This window comes from Eriocheir sinensis, chromosome 3 (genome assembly GCF_024679095.1).
Source record: "Eriocheir sinensis breed Jianghai 21 chromosome 3, ASM2467909v1, whole genome shotgun sequence".
Lineage (NCBI taxonomy): Eukaryota > Metazoa > Arthropoda > Malacostraca > Decapoda > Varunidae > Eriocheir > Eriocheir sinensis.
The window spans coordinates 12,789,778-12,810,944 of NC_066511.1; the positions used below are offsets into that span (position 1 = coordinate 12,789,778).

At 44.0% G+C, this 21,167-nt stretch overlaps 1 protein-coding gene across 18 annotated transcripts in view; it reads left to right on the forward strand.

Moving 5' to 3' along the window:
- Positions 1–21,167, forward strand: part of LOC127005223 (voltage-dependent calcium channel subunit alpha-2/delta-3-like) — a 223,061-nt gene that overhangs the window by 28,107 nt on the left and 173,787 nt on the right. For all 18 annotated transcript variants that reach the window (XM_050874057.1, XM_050873955.1, XM_050874027.1 and 15 more), the window contains exon 2: positions 6,735–6,816. Coding sequence is in view for 17 of the 18 variants with exons in the window: in XM_050873955.1 (XP_050729912.1) it covers positions 6,735–6,816 (82 nt within the window). In the remaining variant the exon portion in view is untranslated. The remainder of the gene's footprint in view (positions 1–6,734; positions 6,817–21,167) is intronic.

Genomic DNA, 21,167 nt, shown 5'->3' on the forward strand with positions numbered 1-21,167 from the left:
AGAGAGAGAGAGAGAGAGAGAGAGAGAGAGAGAGAGAGAGAGAGAGAGAGAGAGAGAGAGAGAGAGAGAGAATCAGACTATTGTGAGTAAACATTTATAAGTACGAAAGACTTAAGTATAATAGCCAACGTAGACATTTTTTTTTAACATATCTACGCTACTTTTTTAGGGTCAAACTCCCTTCCCTCGCTTGCGTCCCTCGTGTCATCGAAGCTTGGCGCGTCGACGTGTGAAATGCTCCCGGTTGTCACGTCGAGCAGGACGGCCATGATGAGAGCAGACAGGGGCTTGGCAGGTGTTGGACAGGTGCAGCCTAAGTAATTGGTCGGATCCTACATGTTTCTCATCATGTCTCAGACGAGCTGCATGTACTCGAGATCCAAAAACAACAATGCTGAGTTTACTGAAGCTTTGCTGATTGAACTGCGGTTACTTGATTATCGCATCTGCTCCTTGATAGCGGTCTTTATGTAAAACCTTTGATTAAACATAAGCTACTAATTACGGCTGCACTTCTACATACTCTCTCAAAGCGTGGCTCTGCTTCAGTCTGCACCCAGATAGTTTCTCGCTCCAGCTTCACTAAAAATTAAATTCTATGAAGTCTGAAACGCCCCTTTCGTGATGGTGTTGCTCGCTCCGCCCCACCTGAAGCCCTCGGGGGCGCCAGGCCGCTCCAGTGTAATTATTCACTAATGACCCGCTGCCGGGGTGTTTTCAGCTATAAGAGGACAGTTGTTCGACGTTCATTAGGGTGGCGAGCCCGAGGGCGTGGTGCCGTTGGCTCAGTCGTGTCATCTTGTCTCCCTCTCGAGTCGCATCCCTTCAAAGGGCAACCGTCTTGATTGCCTTGTGCATTGTCTTATATCCTTCACTGATTTCGTAAATGACGTTCGCTTGTAAACAAATGGTTTTGTTTGAGTAAAATTAGAGTTTTATCTTTTTGACAATAATTTATTTCCATTATTCATTCTCATAATATGTAGATTCAAGAGAATAGATTTTTAAAAGAATTCCCCGCACTTTCTTTGCCTGCACTTTCCCATGCTTAATTAGGTTGGCAAGGCGAGCACAGCCGGCGAGGGAAAATATTTTAATCATCAGTGAAGGAGAGGGAAAGGAAGGAGCAGATTACCTCACGGGGTGCAGGCCTCCACGTAACACTGAGGCGTCTGGGAGAACCTGTTACACACACACACACACACACACACACACACACACACACACACACACACACACACACACACACACACACACACACACACACACAGACACACACACACACACACACTTTCACCCTCCCCATGCACCCACCCCTCCCCACACATCTTTCACAACCATACAAATTAGGTTACAGACCTGGGACGCAGCAGAACAGGACGGACTAATGACAGGTAGAGACGTGCCTCCGGACTCTCATTAGGCACGGAAGCAAAAGCCTTTCAGGAGGAATTTCTTTAAAAAGGAAAAGGAAATTCGTCGGCGAACCATAATTTGTCGTAATTAATTTTAATATTGGCGTCGGGCTTTCAAGACTTTTCCCAATGGGTCCTTCGCTTATTTGACACAAGCAGTCTCGCGATTTTTTCATTCTTTTATCAGACTACTGTGTGAAAGGGCAAAGAATAACACTTCCACCTTCCTGCTGTCCTCCTTAGTTTCGAAAAAAAGAATGTATATATATTAACCCCTTTTTTTGACGTCATTTCATGAAAAAATAGAACCTATGCTCTCATGCCATCCTCCTCTCTTTGAGGCAAAATTTAAACATCTTTGGTATTCTTTCAAGAGGAGAGTATCGAGACACCTCTCCTCCCGAAATTGACCTCTCTTTTGGCCACTTCTAAACTTTTGTAAGGTCAGTGTTTAGCGGACTTTTTTTTCTCATTATTACGGTTTTTTTTTGTCCTCGAGCAGCTTCCTTTACTGTAAAAAAAATCTGTCATGCACAATATTCAGAGACAGGGCTCGCTTTCATCTGATCTTTGCCGTGTTCGTCTGTAATTACTAGATCTTGTCCTCTCGTAACGAACAAGGGTGACCTACTGCCATGGAAATAGTGTAGTGTAGTGCCATAGTCAAGAGCACCGAGGAGCAATAAAAAGATGATACGAGTACATCGCCTTTAACGCTCACTTTCTTGCATGTATAGAAATAAAGGAGACATACCGTTGTACATTTGTGGCGGGAACCAACTGAACGAACGTAGTAGACTTCCATCAGCGGAAAGGTAAAATAACTCTATACTTTTTTAAGACATATATTCCTGTTGATTATGAAAGACGTGCCGGATCCGAAAAAAAAGAACCGTTTAGTCTTCAAAAATATACCTATTATCTATATTATTTATCTTTGGTCATAACGATATATAAAGTACACTTCACTTCCTCTCCATGTAGTATAGTAGGCGGCGTCGACACTAAAATAACACTGTAAGCAACTTTTTTTGTTTGTGTGGGCGTGTGTCTCGATACCGTGCATCAAATTTCCCGATGAAGCGCATGAATCAAACTTTGTAAACATGACTGTTGAAAGTTCGGGGCTGTTCGCCTATGTATGTTAGGCATAGCGGTGTGTCTGCCTCTCCCTGTCTGCTCTCATATCCGTAGCCTCTGTGGTCTCTGTGCATAGACTTGTACGTGCTGTAGTTCATTTAACGAGTCTAACTTAAAAGCATACGATGACCACATGGCTGTCGCTGTCTTAAGGATAAGGAAAGGGCAGACGCTGTGCAGGACTATAGCTACGTAGGTGATTAATATAGAACACTCTGTGAACTCCGTGGATATGGCTGTAAAGGCATAATATCGTTTAAATCATCCATCTTAGAGGTAAAAGGTAATCCGCGGGAGTTGGTCGTGCCGGCGGGGAAGGAAAGGACGGCGGGCTGCGGCGGAGTACGAACAAACTGGTGGTGTCTGTGTCGTGAAATTTCCATCTCTCGCAAGTGTTTGCCTTCGAACCGCGCTCTCCACCTCCTCCCTGTTGACACAGCTGCACGAACTGGTGTGTTGGTGGTGGTGGTGATGATGGTGGTGGAGATGGTGATGATGCGGTGGTGGTGATGCCCGCGGATGCTGTAATAGTCGTGCTAGAGCGGTGCGGTGCGGTGCGGTGCGGTGCATGCGGCGGGATGTAAAGAGGAGATGCGCTTCCCAAGTCCTCTCCTAGTGCCCTAAATGCTACAGCGGCTTACCTTTGAACGCAGCAAGGAGAGAACTGAAGGATGCTTGAGGGCCTTAGACAGGGGGCAGAAGAGGCTGGCGGGAGTGGTGGTTGGCTGGCAGTGAAGGGCAACAGAAAAGTTAATGAAACTCTTAAGTATTGGAAGAAACTTTTAAAACGATACTTGTTTTCACCTCCCTGACGATAGTTACTTCTCTCTTCTTGTGCTCTCTGTTGTGTGTGTGTGTGTGTGTGTGTGTGTGTGTGTGTGTGTGTGTGTGTGTGTGTGTGTTTGAGAGAGAGAGAGAGAGAGAGAGAGAGAGAGAGAGAGAGAATATGAAAAGATGACTGTTCCCAATGGTACACTTCATCCTGTACCAGACGAACTCACGGCACTCACTCAGCATATTGGATGAAGTTAATAAAGCTGGTTTTATGGCCGCTATCAGAGAAGGAGCCGCGCAGAGGTCTCACAGAGCTCATTAGTGAATAAAAAGAAGAAACAACAATGGGCGGACGTCGAAAAATATTGCCTTAAAACTTTGCTCAGAACAATGGACATTCAGAGGGGTGAATGGGTAGGGCTAAAAGAGAGAGAGAGAGAGAGAGAGAGAGAGAGAGAGAGGTAGGAGCAATGATATATATATATATATATATATATATATATATATAGAGAGAGAGAGAGAGAGAGAGAGAGAGAGAGAGAGAGAGAGAGAGAGAGAGAGAGAGAGAGAGAGAGAGAATTACATAGAATTACAAAGGATTACATAGAAAATCAGACCATACAGACCCCATGGTCCAGACTAGGTGGTCTGTCCTTAAACCTAAGTGAATCTACACTAATCAGATGGCTCCAAAACGTTGCTTTTCTACACTAGTTAATATTAAGTTGAAGGAAGTGACGGTCGAGCTTGTTTTTAAAGGAGTCAATCGTGTTACACTGGACCACTGACGGTGGGAGCTTATTCCATTCTCGCACTACAACGTTGGTGAAGAAAAATTTGGTGCAGTCTGAATTTACTTGTCTACATTTGAGTTTTATGCCATTGTTCCTCGTTCGCAAAGTGTCATCGATCATAAACAATTTTGTTCTGTCTACATTTGTGAAACCATTAAGTATTTTAAAACATTCGATCAGTTTTCCTCGGAGGCGACGTTTCTCATGAGAGAACATGTTAAGGGTGGAAAGCCTTTCTTCGTAGGATTTGTTGCGCAAGGAAGGGATAATTTTTGTTGCCCGACGCTGAACACTTTCTAATTCAGCAATGTCCTTTGCATGGTGAAGAGACCAAAACTGTACCGCATATTCCAAGTGGGGTCTGACTAAACTATTGTAGAGCGGAAGTATTACATCTTTATTCTTGAATAAAAAGTTTATTTTAATGAAGCCCAACATTCTGTTCGCTTTATTTGCTGCATCGATGCATTGATGTGAGAATTTGAGGTTTGACGCGCATTTCGTAATCGAACTTCTTATTTCTTGTTCCAACTTGAAGGACCTGGCACTTGCCAACGTTAAAGGGCATCTCCCATCTATCCGACCAAGCTGAACTTTTGTGCAAATCCTCTTGGAGGCTTTGCCTGTCTTCGTCAGTGAGAACCGAGTTACCAATCTTTGTGTCGTCTGTAAATTTACTAATGCGATTATTGAGTCTAACGTCCACGTCGTTGATATAAATAATGAAGAGCACTGGGCCAAGAACCGAGCCCTGAGGGACGCCACTAGTGACCGGCGCCCACTCTGTGTTAAATCCGTCAATCACCACTCTTTGTTGTCTGTTGCTCAACCAATTCACGATCCATTGGTTTACTTGACCGTCAATACCTATTTACTTTAATTTATAAAGTAATTTATGATGTGGGACTTTATCAAAAGCTTTCTGGAAATCAAGATAGACTACGTCCAATGATTTGGCTACGTCATAAACTGAGACGAGGTCGTTATAAAAGGTCAATAGGTTTGATAGGCAGGATCTTTTGTTACGGAACCCATGTTGTGAATCCCCAATTAATGAGTGGCTTTCGAGGTAACTCACAATTTTGTCTTTAATTATGCTCTCAAGTAGCTTACCTACAATTGAAGTTAGACTAATGGGTCGGTAGTTACCTGGTATTAAGAGAGAGAGAGAGAGAGAGAGAGAGAGAGAGAGAGAGAGAGAGAGAGAGAGAGAGAGAGAGAGAGAGAGAGAGAGAGAGAGAGAGAGAGAGAGAGAGAGAGAGAGAGAGAGTGTTCTATTACTACTCCTAATTTGACTTTCTCCTTTACTAGTTTATATATTTTCGTCACCCCTCCGCGACCTCTCTTTCCTCCCCTTTTATTCCTCCTTTTAATAACCCGTTTACTGTTAATTTAATTCCCCCATCCTTTCTCTGACAAAAATCGGGGTTGGGTATACAGCATTTCCTTCGGTACACCAACCATACGAAACAAGTCCCTGATACTGATAGGAATACACGTAGGGGAAATACACTATACGGTACCCAAGTGTGTTTACCAAAGCCTAACATCACGCTGATTCCTGTGCACGTCAACCTATACATCAAAATACTCATTAGCTAGAAGGTATCATACTTAGCCACTCAGCCACTCCCATTGCCTTACTTTACCACGGCTTAGCTTTGGTTACAGAGAAAGAGGGAGAGCTGAAGGGTACTAGAGGGTTGTACGTGGACAAGAGGATGAGGAGAGGGAAGCAGCTGGCAAGAGTTGTACTGGTGGTGGAATACGCTGGAAGGGCCACCTCCTAGAATGTTACTCCAAAGTATCGAAGGAAACTTCAAAACAATACAATTTTATATTCATCTCCAGCATTTCGTTTACGCAAGTGTACTACGTGACCAACTAGACACTTACACACACACACACACACACACACACACACACACACACACACACACACACACACACACACACACACACACATGCACTTGTAAGAACCACCAACCATCCTGTATATTAAAAGTGCACACATTGGCTTAAAAATTATTCGCACACGCTCGTACTTACTTTTTTTTAGAGTCGTATGTTGAAGATGTGAAATGCGTTTTTTGATGTTCTGTCTGCATGTCTGTTTGTCTGTCTGTCTCTATGTCTGTCTCTCTGTCTCTTTTCTTCCAGCACATATATTTCCACACTCTGTTAAATCGATGTTTCAGCTTAGGCACAAAATTCACGGTAATTAATACACAAGTAGCTTGATCATGTTTATTTATAATTACTATTATTAATATTTTATATCTCATTTGCATGTGCTATGGGTGCATATTAGACGTGTGTGTGTGTGTGTGTGTGTGTGTGTGTGTGTGTGTGTGTGTGTGTGTGAGAGAGAGAGAGAGAGAGAGAGAGAGAGAGTCACAGACTGACAGACAGATAGACAAATAATTACAGATAGACAATGAGATAAAGAATCTGTCAAGGTGTGTGTGTGTGTGTGTGTGTGTGTGTGTGTGTGTGTGTGTGTGTGTGTGTGTTTACGTGCTTGCGTGTGTGGGCTCACCGCGCGGCCACGCATAATGCAGTTTGCTCATATCGATTTTACTTTAATACTTTGAATTTGTTGCTATTTCAGGGTTGAATTCTGGGCCAGGAAGATCGGTAACCACATATACCACCTGTCGAACGCCTTCGCACACTACAAGGACATCAAAGACGTAAGTCACTTATTACTTTGCCGTTTCCCTTTAATTTGTAACCTGTTTTTGGTTGGTCGGCCTCAGGCAGACTTCACGCCCACAACCTCCCCGGCGAGAAAGACTTGGACCGTAAGGAGAAAACTTGCAACATATAAGAAATAAACGAAGTGTTTTGAGTCGTGGGAAAGAAGCGAGGAAAAATATGACTTGAAAGCAGTGTATTTGTGTGTGTGGGAGGGATGTGGGGGCGTGTGTGTGTGTGTGTGTGTGTGTGTGTACACACACACACACACACACACACACACATGCGCACGCCCACGCACACACACGTATAATGCCTGGACGGGTAACAGGCAAGGCCCACTGAGCCAACAAAAGCTTGGAGGCAGACGGGCGGCGATCGACCACAACAAAGGCCGCGTGCGATGCAATGTGTTCGGCGGAAGCCCCATTAAGATGATTAATTTAGTTGAGCGCCAATATCTTTGAGAATTTGCCGTGGGATTATAAAGTGTAACTTGATTATGGTGTGGCGTCGTTAATTGTATTGTATTTGTGTGTGTGTGTGTGTGTGTGTGTGTGTGTGTGTGTGTGTGTGTGTGTGTGTGTGTGTGTAGCTTTTGTCAAGGGAAGGAATCATACTGCGACGAAGCCAATAGGTGATATTTTTCAAAGGTGTTTGCCTTAACGACTTTACGCCTAGCAAAAAGGAGAGTGCATATAAATCCAACTTGCAGTACTCTTGTCAAACCAAATCCAGCTTCAAGACACACCCTTTCCGTATCTATAGTTTCCCGTCACTCCACACGCAAAAGAGTCTAGGGGTCGTGTATGGCTACGTCGAGGCTGCCTGTACTACAATTTCGTATTTCCTTTACCTCTTAGTGGGCTGTTTCCTAAGTGACGATCTATCTTGAGTGTGTCGGTTCCTGGGGCCATATTCTTAAACATTTCGGCGCCCAGACACACACATTTGACAAGGCTTTCATAGGAGTTGTGGGCCTTTCCAGGGGTAGTTTTATGACCCTGGTAGTAATCTGACCCTTCCTCTGTACCATGAACCGAAAAAAACACACTCATAAGAACCCACTTAATCTACTTTTTGGCCTTTGGAAATAGTTTATGTTAGAGGCGAAAGCGTCTGAGAATACTGATCCTGTTCCGCTAATCTGGATAACACTGCAGAAACTTGCTGGCAGTGCTTCCTCCTCCCCCCTCCCCCTCCCCCCCCCTTTTCCTACACACCGATCCGGCAGGCTGCGTTAGAGAGTTGTAGTTCCGTTATGTGTCAGCGTTTCATATATATATCTTTTTTTTAATTTGTTTTTTTAGTTTTGTTTTGTTTTACTTCTAGCGATGCGTTTGGGAGGGATCCATACATACATACGTTTCTCTTTAGCACCCAGTATTACTATTTATTTTTTGTTACTGAAATATATCAAAAGTTTAGTGGACACACACACAGAGTCTCCCCCCCCCCCCGAGACACACACACACACACACACACACACGCACGTGTTCTAGATGTGTAGCTAGATTTAAATTCGCATTAAAAAACGGCTTTATGCCTACCTAAAAAAAAAAAAAAGAATACTATCAATTATTTACCATGCCAATATTTACGTGTAACTGGTGTGTCTGTCGGAAAATCCAGCACGGTTGGCTAAATACACCAAAGCCGTCGTCAGATTACCATAATTCGCCTAAAAACCCGATATTTTCCACACTAAGGCATTTTTTACCCATTCATGCGCTCGGGAAATGATGAATGGGCTGCGGCTATAGATTGTTCGCTTGTTAATTAATATGTTTAGGGATTTCACAGTCAGTGGAGGGAGGATTTGGTGAGGATGTGTTGAGGGAGAGGAAGGGAGCGAGCGAGAGGTATGAAAGAAGGGTGTGTGGAGGGGGAGAGATAAAGAGGGGTATGGAAGAAGGGTATGTGGAAAGAGGAATATTGATAGACAGATAGATAGGTAGACAGATAGATAAATAAAAAAAAGATAGATTCTTAGATATAGATATAGATAGATAGATATTGATAGATAGATAGATATATGGTTTCATAGATAGATAGATATATATATATATATATATATATATATATATATATATATATATATATAGAGAGAGAGAGAGAGAGAGAGAGAGAGAGAGAGAGAGAGAGACTCCTTTCAGTATCAATTCCCTGCTGCAGGAGTAATTATTTTAGGCTCAAGATTCCATTGTTTTTTATTTGATTGTTTAATACTTCTTTGACCAGAGTTAATATGAACGGTGTAAACTTCCTGAAAGAATCTATCATCTAATCAAAAGTTTAATTATTTTTGCGTATTCAATTTCGTTCTTGGAAAATAAGACTTTCCTGTTATAATGATTTTTCTTTTTTATTGTCGTTTTTTAATTCGGTCACGTCTACCGATTTAACGCTTTAGTTTTATTTTCCTCCACGTAAAATGTGGGTGTGTGGCTTCATTTGCCTTGTTGGGACTTCCCTTCAGAGGGTAGAGGAGGAAGGGACGGTAACTAGGCATAAACTGAGAGGAAAGAGAGAAAGACGAGTAATTTTAGCATGAAAAGTTTTATGAAATATTATGCTGCCGTGGCTGTTTTATCTGTACGAACATAACGCCGGCGTCGTGTGATTCTTTTATCACAGTAGTGTCTATGAATCACAAAAGCTTTACATTTTAGGAGAAACGTTGTTGACACTCCTGCCGCCTTCCCTCCACTCCTGCCTCACCGTGTTCAACACTTGCAGGAGGAGAGGACGGCAGAGAAAAAATGTCATCCACGAAACCCTCCTAAGTTGGCCTCACCTTTAAGCCTGAGTACCGCTTCGCCTGCATGGGAGAGGAAGTTTACCGGCATCCTCCTGTGAAATACATTGCCGTGAAAATGCTGTAGCATGGGCACGAAAAAATGCGGGGGTATACCCGAAGGAAAATAATTTTCTGGTGGCCAGGCAGCGCCGCGCCATGAGACGGGTTGGGCCGCCCTTACCAAGCACCATTAGCCTCCTCGCCAGAATAAACTGTGTGTGAAGGACTGCCGCTGTTGGTGGCGCAGGACCTGCCCACCCCACCTTTAGTGTAGCCCGCGCCCCCGCCGGCAGCCGTGAGCCCTCCAGCACCAACCTGAACTGCCAGACCAATAGACAGGCAGACAGACAGACAGACAGACAGACGGACAATCCCTGAGCGATGAGATGGTAATGCTTGCGGCGTTCATTATTTCATATTCATGTAGCACCTCTCCCCCGCTCGTCGTATCCTCCAGCGCCCCGTGTTCCCGGGGCCCAAAGTGTGATGTAAAAACACAGATTCATCGTTTTTGTCTGCTGCACACGCTCCACTTTCTTCCCGCGAGCAGGAAACAAGGAGGAAGACAAGGGGTGGTGATGAAGCACGGAATGAGACGGGCGGGAAAAAGAAAAATTGATAATGGGAGGAGATGATGATGGCGAAGAAGATGAGGAAGATTTCATGTGAGTAAATGAACACCAGGGAGTTCACGGGAAGGACTGAATGAACAGAGAATGGGAAGGGAGGCACCATAACCTTCCTCCACTCCCACCATCGTCTCCCCAACCACCACAAACACCAACAATACTGCCATAATCATCGCCACCCTCCCTCACCAAACACCATCACCGCTACACGCTATCACCACCACTACTGCTACTACGCTCATATCACCGGCTATTGTTTCTATCCTAAATTAACTCAAATCGATGCTACTCTAACCGCCGTCAACACTACTGCCACGACCACTGCTTTTGTCATTACCCTAGAATCCCCACCACAACCACCACCACTGAATTTTTAATGGTCATATTCTTCAACATTTCGGCGCCCAAGTACACATATTTGACAAGACCTTCTTTCGTAGGAGTTTGTGTCATTTCCAAGGGTAGTTTTATGGCTCTTCTTGTAATTTAACCATTGTTCTGTACCATAAACTTAAGAACACACTCATTAGAACCCGGTTGATCTTTTTTTTCTTTTCGGCCTTTGGAAAGAGTTGATGTGGGAGGCGGAATTGTCTGAGAGTACCGACCTATGACTCTCACCACTACTACTGCCGCTACCACTTACTATTGTCACTAACTTAAGAATCCCCACCAACATCACTATGACATCATTATAACCATCGCCCCCTCCACCACCACCACCACCACCACTAACACTACTGTCACACCCACGCTTATCGATAAGACGGTATAGCTATAGCAAGTGAGTATTCGCTTCACCAATAGTCAGTTTCCTTTTTCTTTCTTAATTCCTTCAAAATTCCCCGAAAATAGAGAGTTTGTAGCAGATTCAGGCCTCCAGATGGCAGTTTGGGGTTGGGGATGAGAGAGAGAGAGAGAGAGAGAGAGAGAGAGAGAGAGAGAGAGAGAGAGAGAGAGAGAGAGAGAGAGAGAGAGAGAGAGAGAGGAGCTTTGATTTATGAAACACTATACGAGTTTCTTTTACACTCCCAAAATATGGTTATGGGGCCTATGGAATATTCAGTTTGATGAATCACACAAAATGTCGGTTATTTACATAATTGATTAGGCGCTACGGAGCTCCTTCTATTAAGAGAGAAAGAAAAAAAGAAGAGAGAGAGAGAGAGAGAGAGAGAGAGAGAGAGAGAGAGAGAGAGAGAGAGAGAGAGAGAGAGAGAGAGAGAGAGAGAGAGAGAGAGAGAGAGAGAGAGAGAGAGAGAGAGAGCAACCACTTTTTGTCATGTAACACAGGTTAACCTTTTAACCTAACCCTTCATATATTTCTTGGTCTTCTTCTTCCTCCTCCTCCTCCTCCTCTCGCCTCCTTTTTCCGTACTCTTCACCATTCCTTGTTCTTCCTCACTCCCCCCCCCCCCCCCCACACACACACACGCCCTTTGATCATCTGCTGGGTGGGTAGGTAACGTAACTCCTGAGCTCGTCGTTCAAAAATTGAGGGAAATAATGGCGCGTGAGTCACCGTGCGGGCTTCTTCCCGAAACTTATATGGAAAGTTGGAACCATTTGCCTCCACGATTATCATTAAGCCGCCCTATTCCCACCGAACCCACAGCCTCCGAAGATATAATTCTATCATCTTCACACTAGAAAGAGGAAGGAGGGAGGGAGGGAGGGAAGGAGGAGGATGATTGGCGGGGAAGAAGAGAAGATTAATGCCTTCATCCTTTTCGCCTGAGAGAGAGAGAGAGAGAGAGAGAGAGAGAGAGAGAGAGAGAGAGAGAGAGAGAGAGAGAGAGAGAGAGAGAGAGAGAGAGAGAGAGAGAGAGAGAGAGAGAGAGAGAGAGAGAGAGAGAGAGAGAGAGAGAGAGAGAGAGAATAATCCATCTAAGACCATCTTTTCAGGGTAAAAGGAAGATTTTTGATGTGGCGAAAGAACTGAAATCAGAAGGGAAGGAAAAAAAAGTTGGAGGACAAGAAGAAGGAGGAGGAGGAGGAGGAGGACAAGAAGATGAAAAAGGATGGAGAAAGAGATGATAAAAATTATGACGAAAATGAAAAAAAAAAAGAACACAGATAAGAAAAAAAAACATCAGTGACAAACATACCGTATAAGATGAAGAGAAAAGGACCCCCAAAAATAACGAACGAAAGGAAGACGAGGAAGCAAGCGAAATGATAATAATGATGAAGAGAAACAACAAAGGAAGAACTCAAAGAAGAAAACAGAAAAAAGACACCCTTAACAAACACAGGAAGACAAAACTGAAATAAAACGCCCCCAAAAATAGAGAAAAAAGGAGGAAGAAAAATGAAGAAGAAAAAGGAGAGAGAAATTAGGCGAGAGAGGATGAGTTAACGACCACAAAAATAAGGAAAAAGGGGAAAGAAAAACAAGAAGAAAAAGGAGGAGAGAGAAACTAGGCGAGAGAGGAGGAAAAAAGGGGGACGGAAATAGAAGAAAAACAAGAAAGAGAGAAGAGAAGAGGCGAGAGAGGACGAAGTATTGAGGAACCACATAAGCCACTAATAGGAAAGGGCAACCAAAGAATAAAAAGAAGAGAGAGAGAGAGAGAGAGAGAGAGAGAGAGAGAGAGAGAGAGAGAGAGAGAGAGAGAGAGAGAGAGAGAGAGAGAGAGAGAGAGAAGGAGGCAACCACATAAGGGAAAAGGGAGAATTAAGAAAACAGATAAAGAAAAAGAAAATGGGGAAAAGACGAGAGAGAGAGAGAGAGAGAGAGAGAGAGAGAGAGAGAGAGAGAGAGAGAGAGAGAGAGAGAGAGAGAGAGAGAGAGAGAGAGAGAGAGAGAGAGAGAGAGAGAGAGAAGACGAGGTACGAAGCAACCCCATAAGGAAATAAGGGGGAACTAAAAAAGAAGATAGAAAAAAAAAAAAAAAAGGAGAAAAGAGGACGAGTTAAGGACGACCACATAAGGGCCTGAGAATGAGCGTGCTAAAATTAGGGAGTCTCGGCGCGAGGAGAATGAGGCGCCACGATGAAAGACCAGAAATTAAGCCAGAAATAATGAACCAGATTGAAGGAGTCAGAATTGGGGGTCTTAGCGTCAAGTTTCTTATGTCGGCACATGAGGAAGGCGGCGGGAATGGGCGGGAAGGAGATGAAGGGCTGAGAGAGAGAGAGAGAGAGAGAGAGAGAGAGAGAGAGAGAGAGAGAGAGAGAGAGAGAGAGAGAGAGAGAGAGAGAGAGAGAGGTGTTGAAGAGAACTAAATTACCATTATGAGAATATGATTAGGAACTCTACATTCACTCAATTCTCCTCCTCCTCCTCTTCTTCTCCTCCTCCTCCTCCTCCTCCTCCTTCTCCTCCTCCTCTTCTTCTTCTCCTTCTCCTCCTCCTCCTCCTCCTCCTCCTCCTCCTCCTCCTTCCTCCTTCTCCTCCTCTTCCTTTCCTTCATTAGCATTGTTATCATCATCATCATTCTTCTTGTTTTTCTTCTTCTGTTCCTCTTCCTCCTCCTCCTCCTCCTCCTCTTCCTTATCCTATACACATTTTTCACTAACGAGGCTCAATCTAACGAATTAGGGTCATATTTTACTTTTATTCCATCAGTTATGTGTTTAAGGTTACCCTATCTACACCCTAACTTATTGCTCTATGGCGCAATACACATATATACCAGAAACGAATATTGGATAAACTGTTTAGGAAAAGGTTACTCAAGAACTCAGTGTCTTCTTGTATGTGTTAAATATGTATTACCACTAGTTCTTTTGTCATGTGTCACAGGATAACCTTTTCATTTTAATCACTTTGCTGTTAAATATCTTCCTCCTCCTTTTACCGGCAGTCTATAAGGAAGGAGGTTATGATGTTAAAACCTTTCCCACCTCCTCGTCATAGGTCACAGGATACCCTTTTAACCTAACCTAACATAACCTAAGCTTCCCAACAGTCCTTCGTTTCTTCACCTTAGCCACTCTGCTGTCATTTAGTTTTCTCCTTTTACCGGCAGTCTATAAGGAAGGAGGTTATGCTGTTAAAACCTTTCCCACCTCCTCGTCATAGGTCACAGGATACCCTTTTAACCTAACCTAACATAACCTAAGCTTCCCAACAGTCTTTCGTTTCTTCACCTGAGTCACTCTGCTGTCATTTAGTTTTCTCCTCCTTTTTCCGGCAGTCTAGAAGGAAGGAGGTTCTGCTGTGAGGAGCTTTCTCACTTACTTGTTCTCCTCCTCCTCCTCCTCCTCCTCCTCTTAAGCAGCAGCGATTCGATAAAAACACACGTGCCCTTTCCCTCTTCCTCCTCCTCTTCTGCCTCATCTCCACCACGGCTCCTCTTTGCTTTTCTCCATCCATCATTTATATTCTCTCTCTCTCTTCTTCTTCTTCTTCTTCTTCTTCCGCCATTTAACCTTTCGTCGTCCTGATCATATTTTTCTTCTCTCTTGTTTTTCTCATCAATTTGATCCTCTCTCTTTTTCTCTCTCTCTCACTCACTTTTATTTTCCTCACTTCTTAGTATTTGTCTTCCTAATCCTTGTTTTTCTCTCTTCTTCCGCCTTTTTTATTCCTTTCTTTAGTTTCTCCTCGATATATATTTTTTCTTTTTCGTTTTTCTTCATTTTTTATTTCACCTTTTGCCTCTTTTGTTTTGCTTGTCTTTTCACTATTGTTCTACCTTTTCTTAACGTATTTTCTTTTATAGTTTGTCCTCTTCGGTCTCTTTGTCTTTTTTTTTTTTTGCCCTTCCCTTCACGTCTTCGTTCTTTTTTCATTATTTTCATTGTTGTTTTTTCTCTTCTTCTCCCTCTTTTGCCTCCTTTTCTCACCAATATTCCTTCTCTTTAAATATTTCCTCTCGTTCTTCCTCCTCTTCTTCGACCACCTCTTGCTTCTTGCCCCTTGTCGTTCTTTACTTTCTTTGTCCTTCTCTTTACAAATCTTCTTGTTCTTCATCTTCCTCCGTCTCTTGCCTTATTTTCTCCTTTTCTTTATTTAATTTCTTCGTGTTCCTCCTTTTCCTCAGCCTCTCGCCTCTTTCTGCCCTTTCCTTCTCCAGTCTTCGCCCTTTTTCTTCCATATTTCTTCTTTTTCCTCCTCCTCTTCCTTTTCCTCCCGCCTCTCCATGCCCGCGCCCCTTCGTGTTGGCCGGGACAAGAGGCAGCATCACCAGACAAACAGGGCGTTAGGGGGGTGGGGGGGAGGGTAGGGGGAAGGGGGTAGAGGGTGGTGGTGGAAGTGGGGAGAGGGGGAAGCGAGGGCGCCGCGAGGGTTATTCAGAGTCATGTTCATATTCTTTTAATCTTCCCTGCTTCCGGGTTAAGTTGTGTGTGTGTGTGTGTGTGTGTGTGTGTGTGTGTGTGTGTGTGTGTGTGTGTGTGTGTGCAAGGCAGGAAATAAATAAATAAATAAATAAAGTGAAAATACGAAGATGATAGAGAAAGAAGAAAGGAAAACAAGCAAACCAGGAAAAAGAAATGAAAGAAAAAGGGGTGAAAAGGGTTATTTAGTGTTAGTGTTAGTGAAAGTGTGTGTGTGTGTGTGTGTGTGTGTGTGTGTGTGTGTGTGTGTGTGTGTGTGTGTGTGTGTGTGTGTGTGTGTGTGTGTGTGAGCCTGTATGACTGATTTTCCATACAATACAATGCGTGTTTCGATTTGTCACATTGGCCGTCAACACAGTGATCATGAATTACTTACTACGAGGTCTATACCGTGTGGTGCGCCTTATAACGAATCTGATATTTAGCTCTATTTATTCCCTTCAGCATTTTCGTTCACTCCTTGTATTGGAAACGCTTCTTGCTTTACCGGTGCAAGAGACTTCTCGGAACAGATACCGGACACCACCTGATTCGCAAGCAAGCAACTCTTACCCTCGTACCAACGTTACCAGATTGTCGTACTCAGCCTCTTATATTCACCGATTTCTGACCCCAAAACTGTCTCCTGGGCTCCAATAACGAAATTCATTCATAGTTATCGTTAAAATAGTTGATTCCTGATGTTTCCTGGCAATAGTTATGCTTCAGAAACCGGTAAATACTATTCTCTGAGTACGATAATCTGGCAACGGTGCCTCATACTCTCAGACATTTGGGGGACTTAAGGTCGTATTCTTTAACCTCTCTACGCCCAAGCACATACATTCAACAATTCTTTCCTATAGGATTTGTGTGCATTTCCATGGGTAGTTTTATGACCCTGGTGATAGTTCGACAAGGCTTCTGTAATATGAATGAGAAGAAACACTCATGAGAACACGACTAATCTCTCTCGTGACCTTTGAAAATACTTGTTATGAGAGCCGAAAGTGTCTGAGGCCCTTATATATTTTGGTGGATTCAGTGGTAAGAAGTTGGACGAGTCACGTATAGCTACCATCTCGCCGTCCGTACACCTGCATCTATGTATACCTGGAATGAGAGTGAGAGTGAAGTCGAGTCGCGCACGTCCATACACTTTTGTCCCACCGTCTCTACATCTGTATCTACCTGAAGCGTGAGTGAGGGTGGAGATGAGTCACAGCCGTTTGTTATCCCGCCACCCTCACAGCTGCTGCATTTGCCTCAGAATGAATGGCTTGAGGGGCTTCATCTGAGCAGCGCAATATTATGGTCCGTATTCTCAAACCTATCGGGCTCCTATTACGACTATTTTCCAAGGCCACAGAGGAGATTAACCGGGTTTCTAGGAGTGATTTTTCCGTTCAAGGTACAAAAGATGGGTTAGACTATCACCAGCATCACAAAACAGGCCATGGAAATCCCAACAACTTCTACGAAAGGCTTTTTAAACAGGAAAACTGATTTACTGATACGTTTAAAAATACGAACCTTTGACACTATTGCCTGCCAACGGTGCTCTTCACGCCTCACGCACGGACAGAAGCAACATGGAATCATTGGGTCCGTGCAGGTTATACACAAATCTTCGAGAGAGAGACAGCCGATAAATAATGGATTAGAGCCGAACGTTGCAGACCGGTGGTGTGTGGGTGGTGAGAATCGGAGCGCAGTTAAAAAATAAAACTTCGTGCCGGAATGATATCCTATTGACGTATGCTGTGTAAAGTGATGATTGAAGTTGAGTACATTCACTGCGTTAGATTATTGATTGCGAGCCAAGCGTAGCGAAAGTGTTACCGTTGGAGCAGCAGCAGCAGCGGGGATCGGGGCTGTCTTGCAAGTGATGGAATAAGAAAAGAAAATGCAGGTCCTCATTTTCCTTAAAACGCCTGTGCTTGCATTGCTTTCCATCCTGATTATCCTGGGATATTTACTTTTCCGAAAACAGGGAGACCCGAAGAAAAATCTGGCAAGTGGCCTCGGAGCGGTAAGGGGGGTAGGGAGGGGGGCGAGGAGCGAAAGGAGGGCGTCTGGGGCGACCGGTAGCGGGGTGATGGGGTGGGGTGATGGAGCGGGGGGAGGAGCAAGCGATGTTAAAGATGAGTGACCCTCCGAGGAGCTTCTGGCTGGGTGGGGGCTGCGCGCGTGTGTGTGTGTGTGTGTGTGTGTGTGTGTGTGTGTGTGTCGCCTTCCCTTCGTTCTCTCTCTCTCTCTCTCTCTCTCTCGTGAACCTTGGCGGGACTAGACAACATCAATAGTTTTATAATCAGGGTCTACAACGTGATGGGAAAACTAAACAAGGAGGCTGACCCTACCCTAGCTTGCCAGACGGACGCCAGACTAGCCAGTACCGCAGCGGCCGTCCTGGGGGTTACTATAGACCTCGTGAGGGAACACACCGGGCCTGAGGTACATGTCAGGCTGCAACTTTTCCCTCAGTAAGGCGGGGAACGTGTGAATCATCCCGCGTTGTATAATTGGTGGATTCGTTTTAGTGGCTGTGCTCTATAATTTTCCCTCATTGTTGCTGTAGCCATTTATTACATTGTTTTAAGAGAAATGCTATGGAATCGGCACGTGAAGGGCACCACCGTAAATACAATATCTATTTTTGATAGTAATGGACATGAAAGGCAGCCGCATGCACTGCAATAAATGTATCACACGCATTCCATTATAGATAATTTTATTTCCCATTCATCGGCTTTGCGGATGCGTAACCAAGGAATCCTGCCGATAACAATGGAAGAGCAATCAAGATGGAATTACAGAGAAAATAATATATGTATTATTTATAACCGAAATAGAACGGAGTTGAAGTTGTTCAAACCGAATTTAGAAAGACTGGGAATCGTTTATAACAAAGAATTACCGGGAACATGGGACATTGTTTGTATAAGGGATGATAGCTGAGGATATATTTCTATAAAAACGTTGAAGGTTATTACAGCAGCCAAGATAAAAGACAAGCCAGTGTTCTAAAACGAAAAAGGAGGCGGCCGACAGAATACGTAAGACAAGGAAAGGAAGAAAAAATACAACGAAGAAAGCGGACTCGAAGTAAATCCCTGACAGAAACAGCGCCGTAGGAAACCTTACCAGAGAGGCCCCGGCGCCCATCAGATCCGTGGCCCGGCCGTGCACCGACAGGCAAAGACAGGCAGACCGACAGCCCACTACACCAGGGTAGCCACGCTGACAGCCCCAATAAAAAGGGTTCAGAGAGTGGCAGGTGGCAGGTTCTCGTTTCCCTCGCCGCCCTGCCAGGAAATCTTGGTGGCGGCGTCGCTCTCTGCCACCCGTCCGGAGGTCCAGCTTGGCGCCCCCTTCTTCCTGGGCCAAAGGACTGTGTTGCAGAATACTGTGAAGAAAAAACGGGAAGGAGAGGAAGGACTTTTTTTAGCAAATGAAAATTGTATTGGTCACCACTCTATGTGTAAAATTCGCTTATTAAAGTAATTTATATGCTGTAGAATCACATACGTTTCACACACACACACACACACACACACACACACACACACACACACACACACACACACACACACACACACACACACACACACACACACACACACACACACACACACTGGTCTCTCAGGAGGCTGCGCCAGTTCCTCTCGATAAGAAAAGTAAGAGAAGCTTTAACTTCCTCCGCGCCTTTCTTCTTACTTCTGTCTTTCACATTTCCCTTATCTCCTCCAGGCCTCCTCAGGTGTGTACTATCCCCTGCTTTCTTGTATATATCGGGAGCGGTAGAGACGCTGGCACGAAGGAAGAAAGTGCGTGGCGGTGGTTGTGAGGGGATGGTTTGTTTGTTATAGCGATGCCACAGACAGAAGGATACAGAACTATGGTTATATATACGGCATCTTTTCCCCTTTCCTCTCTATCAATCACTTCAACTTACTTTCACTTAAAACTTTCTATAGTATTTGTGCATTTTTATTATTACAGCAAAGGAAAAGGCGAAACGAAAATATATGAAAGGGCAGATACTGTTCAACTGCTTTATTCGTTCGATTTGTTAACTAGATTTTGCCTATTCCGTGAACTTGTAATTTATCCAGCGGCTCTTCGCATTACGTCCCTCACTTGCAAAACTCGACACTTGAATTCTATCACAGGGAGATTTCTTCACCCACAGCATGATTATGCCTCGTAATGAGTCTCTTATACCCTCGAGCGCAACTTCCAAGGAGCTTTGGTTCAGTGTCCTCATTCAGGTTTGCCTCTTTTGTCGCCTTTGACTCGTGGTTATCTTCTTACCATTATTGGAAAGGAGTTTCAGTGATCCTTAAGAGTCTTTGATGGTCCATAAACGCGGGTAATAGTACTCCGCAACCACCGCCTCAACTTATGATGGACGGCGTGTTGGGAAAGGAACCGAGACCTTCTTTTGCGGCAGACGATGGTGCATACGAACTCGCTGTGCTGTGAATACATGAGGGAGGACACACACACGCACACGCGCGCGCGCGCGCGCACACACACACACACACACACACACACACACACACACACACACACACACACACACACACACACACACACACACACACACACAGTCATTGTCGTTACCTAATGTCCACCAACTGTTCGACTGGTGCCTTGCCTCCTTAGTTTACTGACGGTGTTCTCGCCCCCTCGATTTGCCAGACAGATTCGGAGATAAGGGAGAGACAGACTAACTAACTCAGAGGACGTTTACCTTGTGCATGAATCCCACACTTGCATATGATTCCAAGAACTTTATAGCTGAACCAGTTACGTTTTGAAACTCATCTGATTTACGAAAGTATTGATGGAAAAAAAGTTAATAAAAGTCCGTCTATGCAAGGTAATAAATAAACTTCAAAAGCCTGCGATTCCAGTTGGTCTGAAAACATGGGCGTTGAAATGTTTGCTTTCGTACTACACACACACACACACACACACACACACACACACACACACACACACACACACACACACACACACACACACACACACACACACACACACACACACACACACACACACACACACACACACACACACACACACACACACACACACACACCTCACTTGTTGATGACGTCACGGCCTGCAGGTGTTTGATCATGTTTTGCCAGTTACGTAGGAAAGTTTGACGCAAGTTAGCGTTGGTGGAGGCGGTGGTGCGCCGGGACTCCTAAAATAGAGTGAGTGTTTCATTAAAAAAAAAGTGTGCTATTGAAAAGAAAGTGAAGTTAGTCAGTCAGGCAGTGAAGTCGAAGATGGTTGTGTTTCAATAGCCACATTGATACACTATTTAGTTACGACTTTATTATTTTCTACCACGTATTCTCCTTGAAGACACCTTATACTGTCCGCACTCCTCCCTTACTACCTGACTCGTCTCTTATAATAATAATAATAATAATAATAATAATAATAATAATAATAATAATAATAATAATAATAATAATAATAATAATAATAGTAATTTAATATCATCTGTACTAACCTGATGAAAAAGAAACTCCAAATATCTTACGAAACGGTAATATTTACGTGTCGCTTCCATTTTTTCTTCTCTAAATGTATACGATGTTTTATTGCATTTTCTTTCCTCCCCGCCCTTATA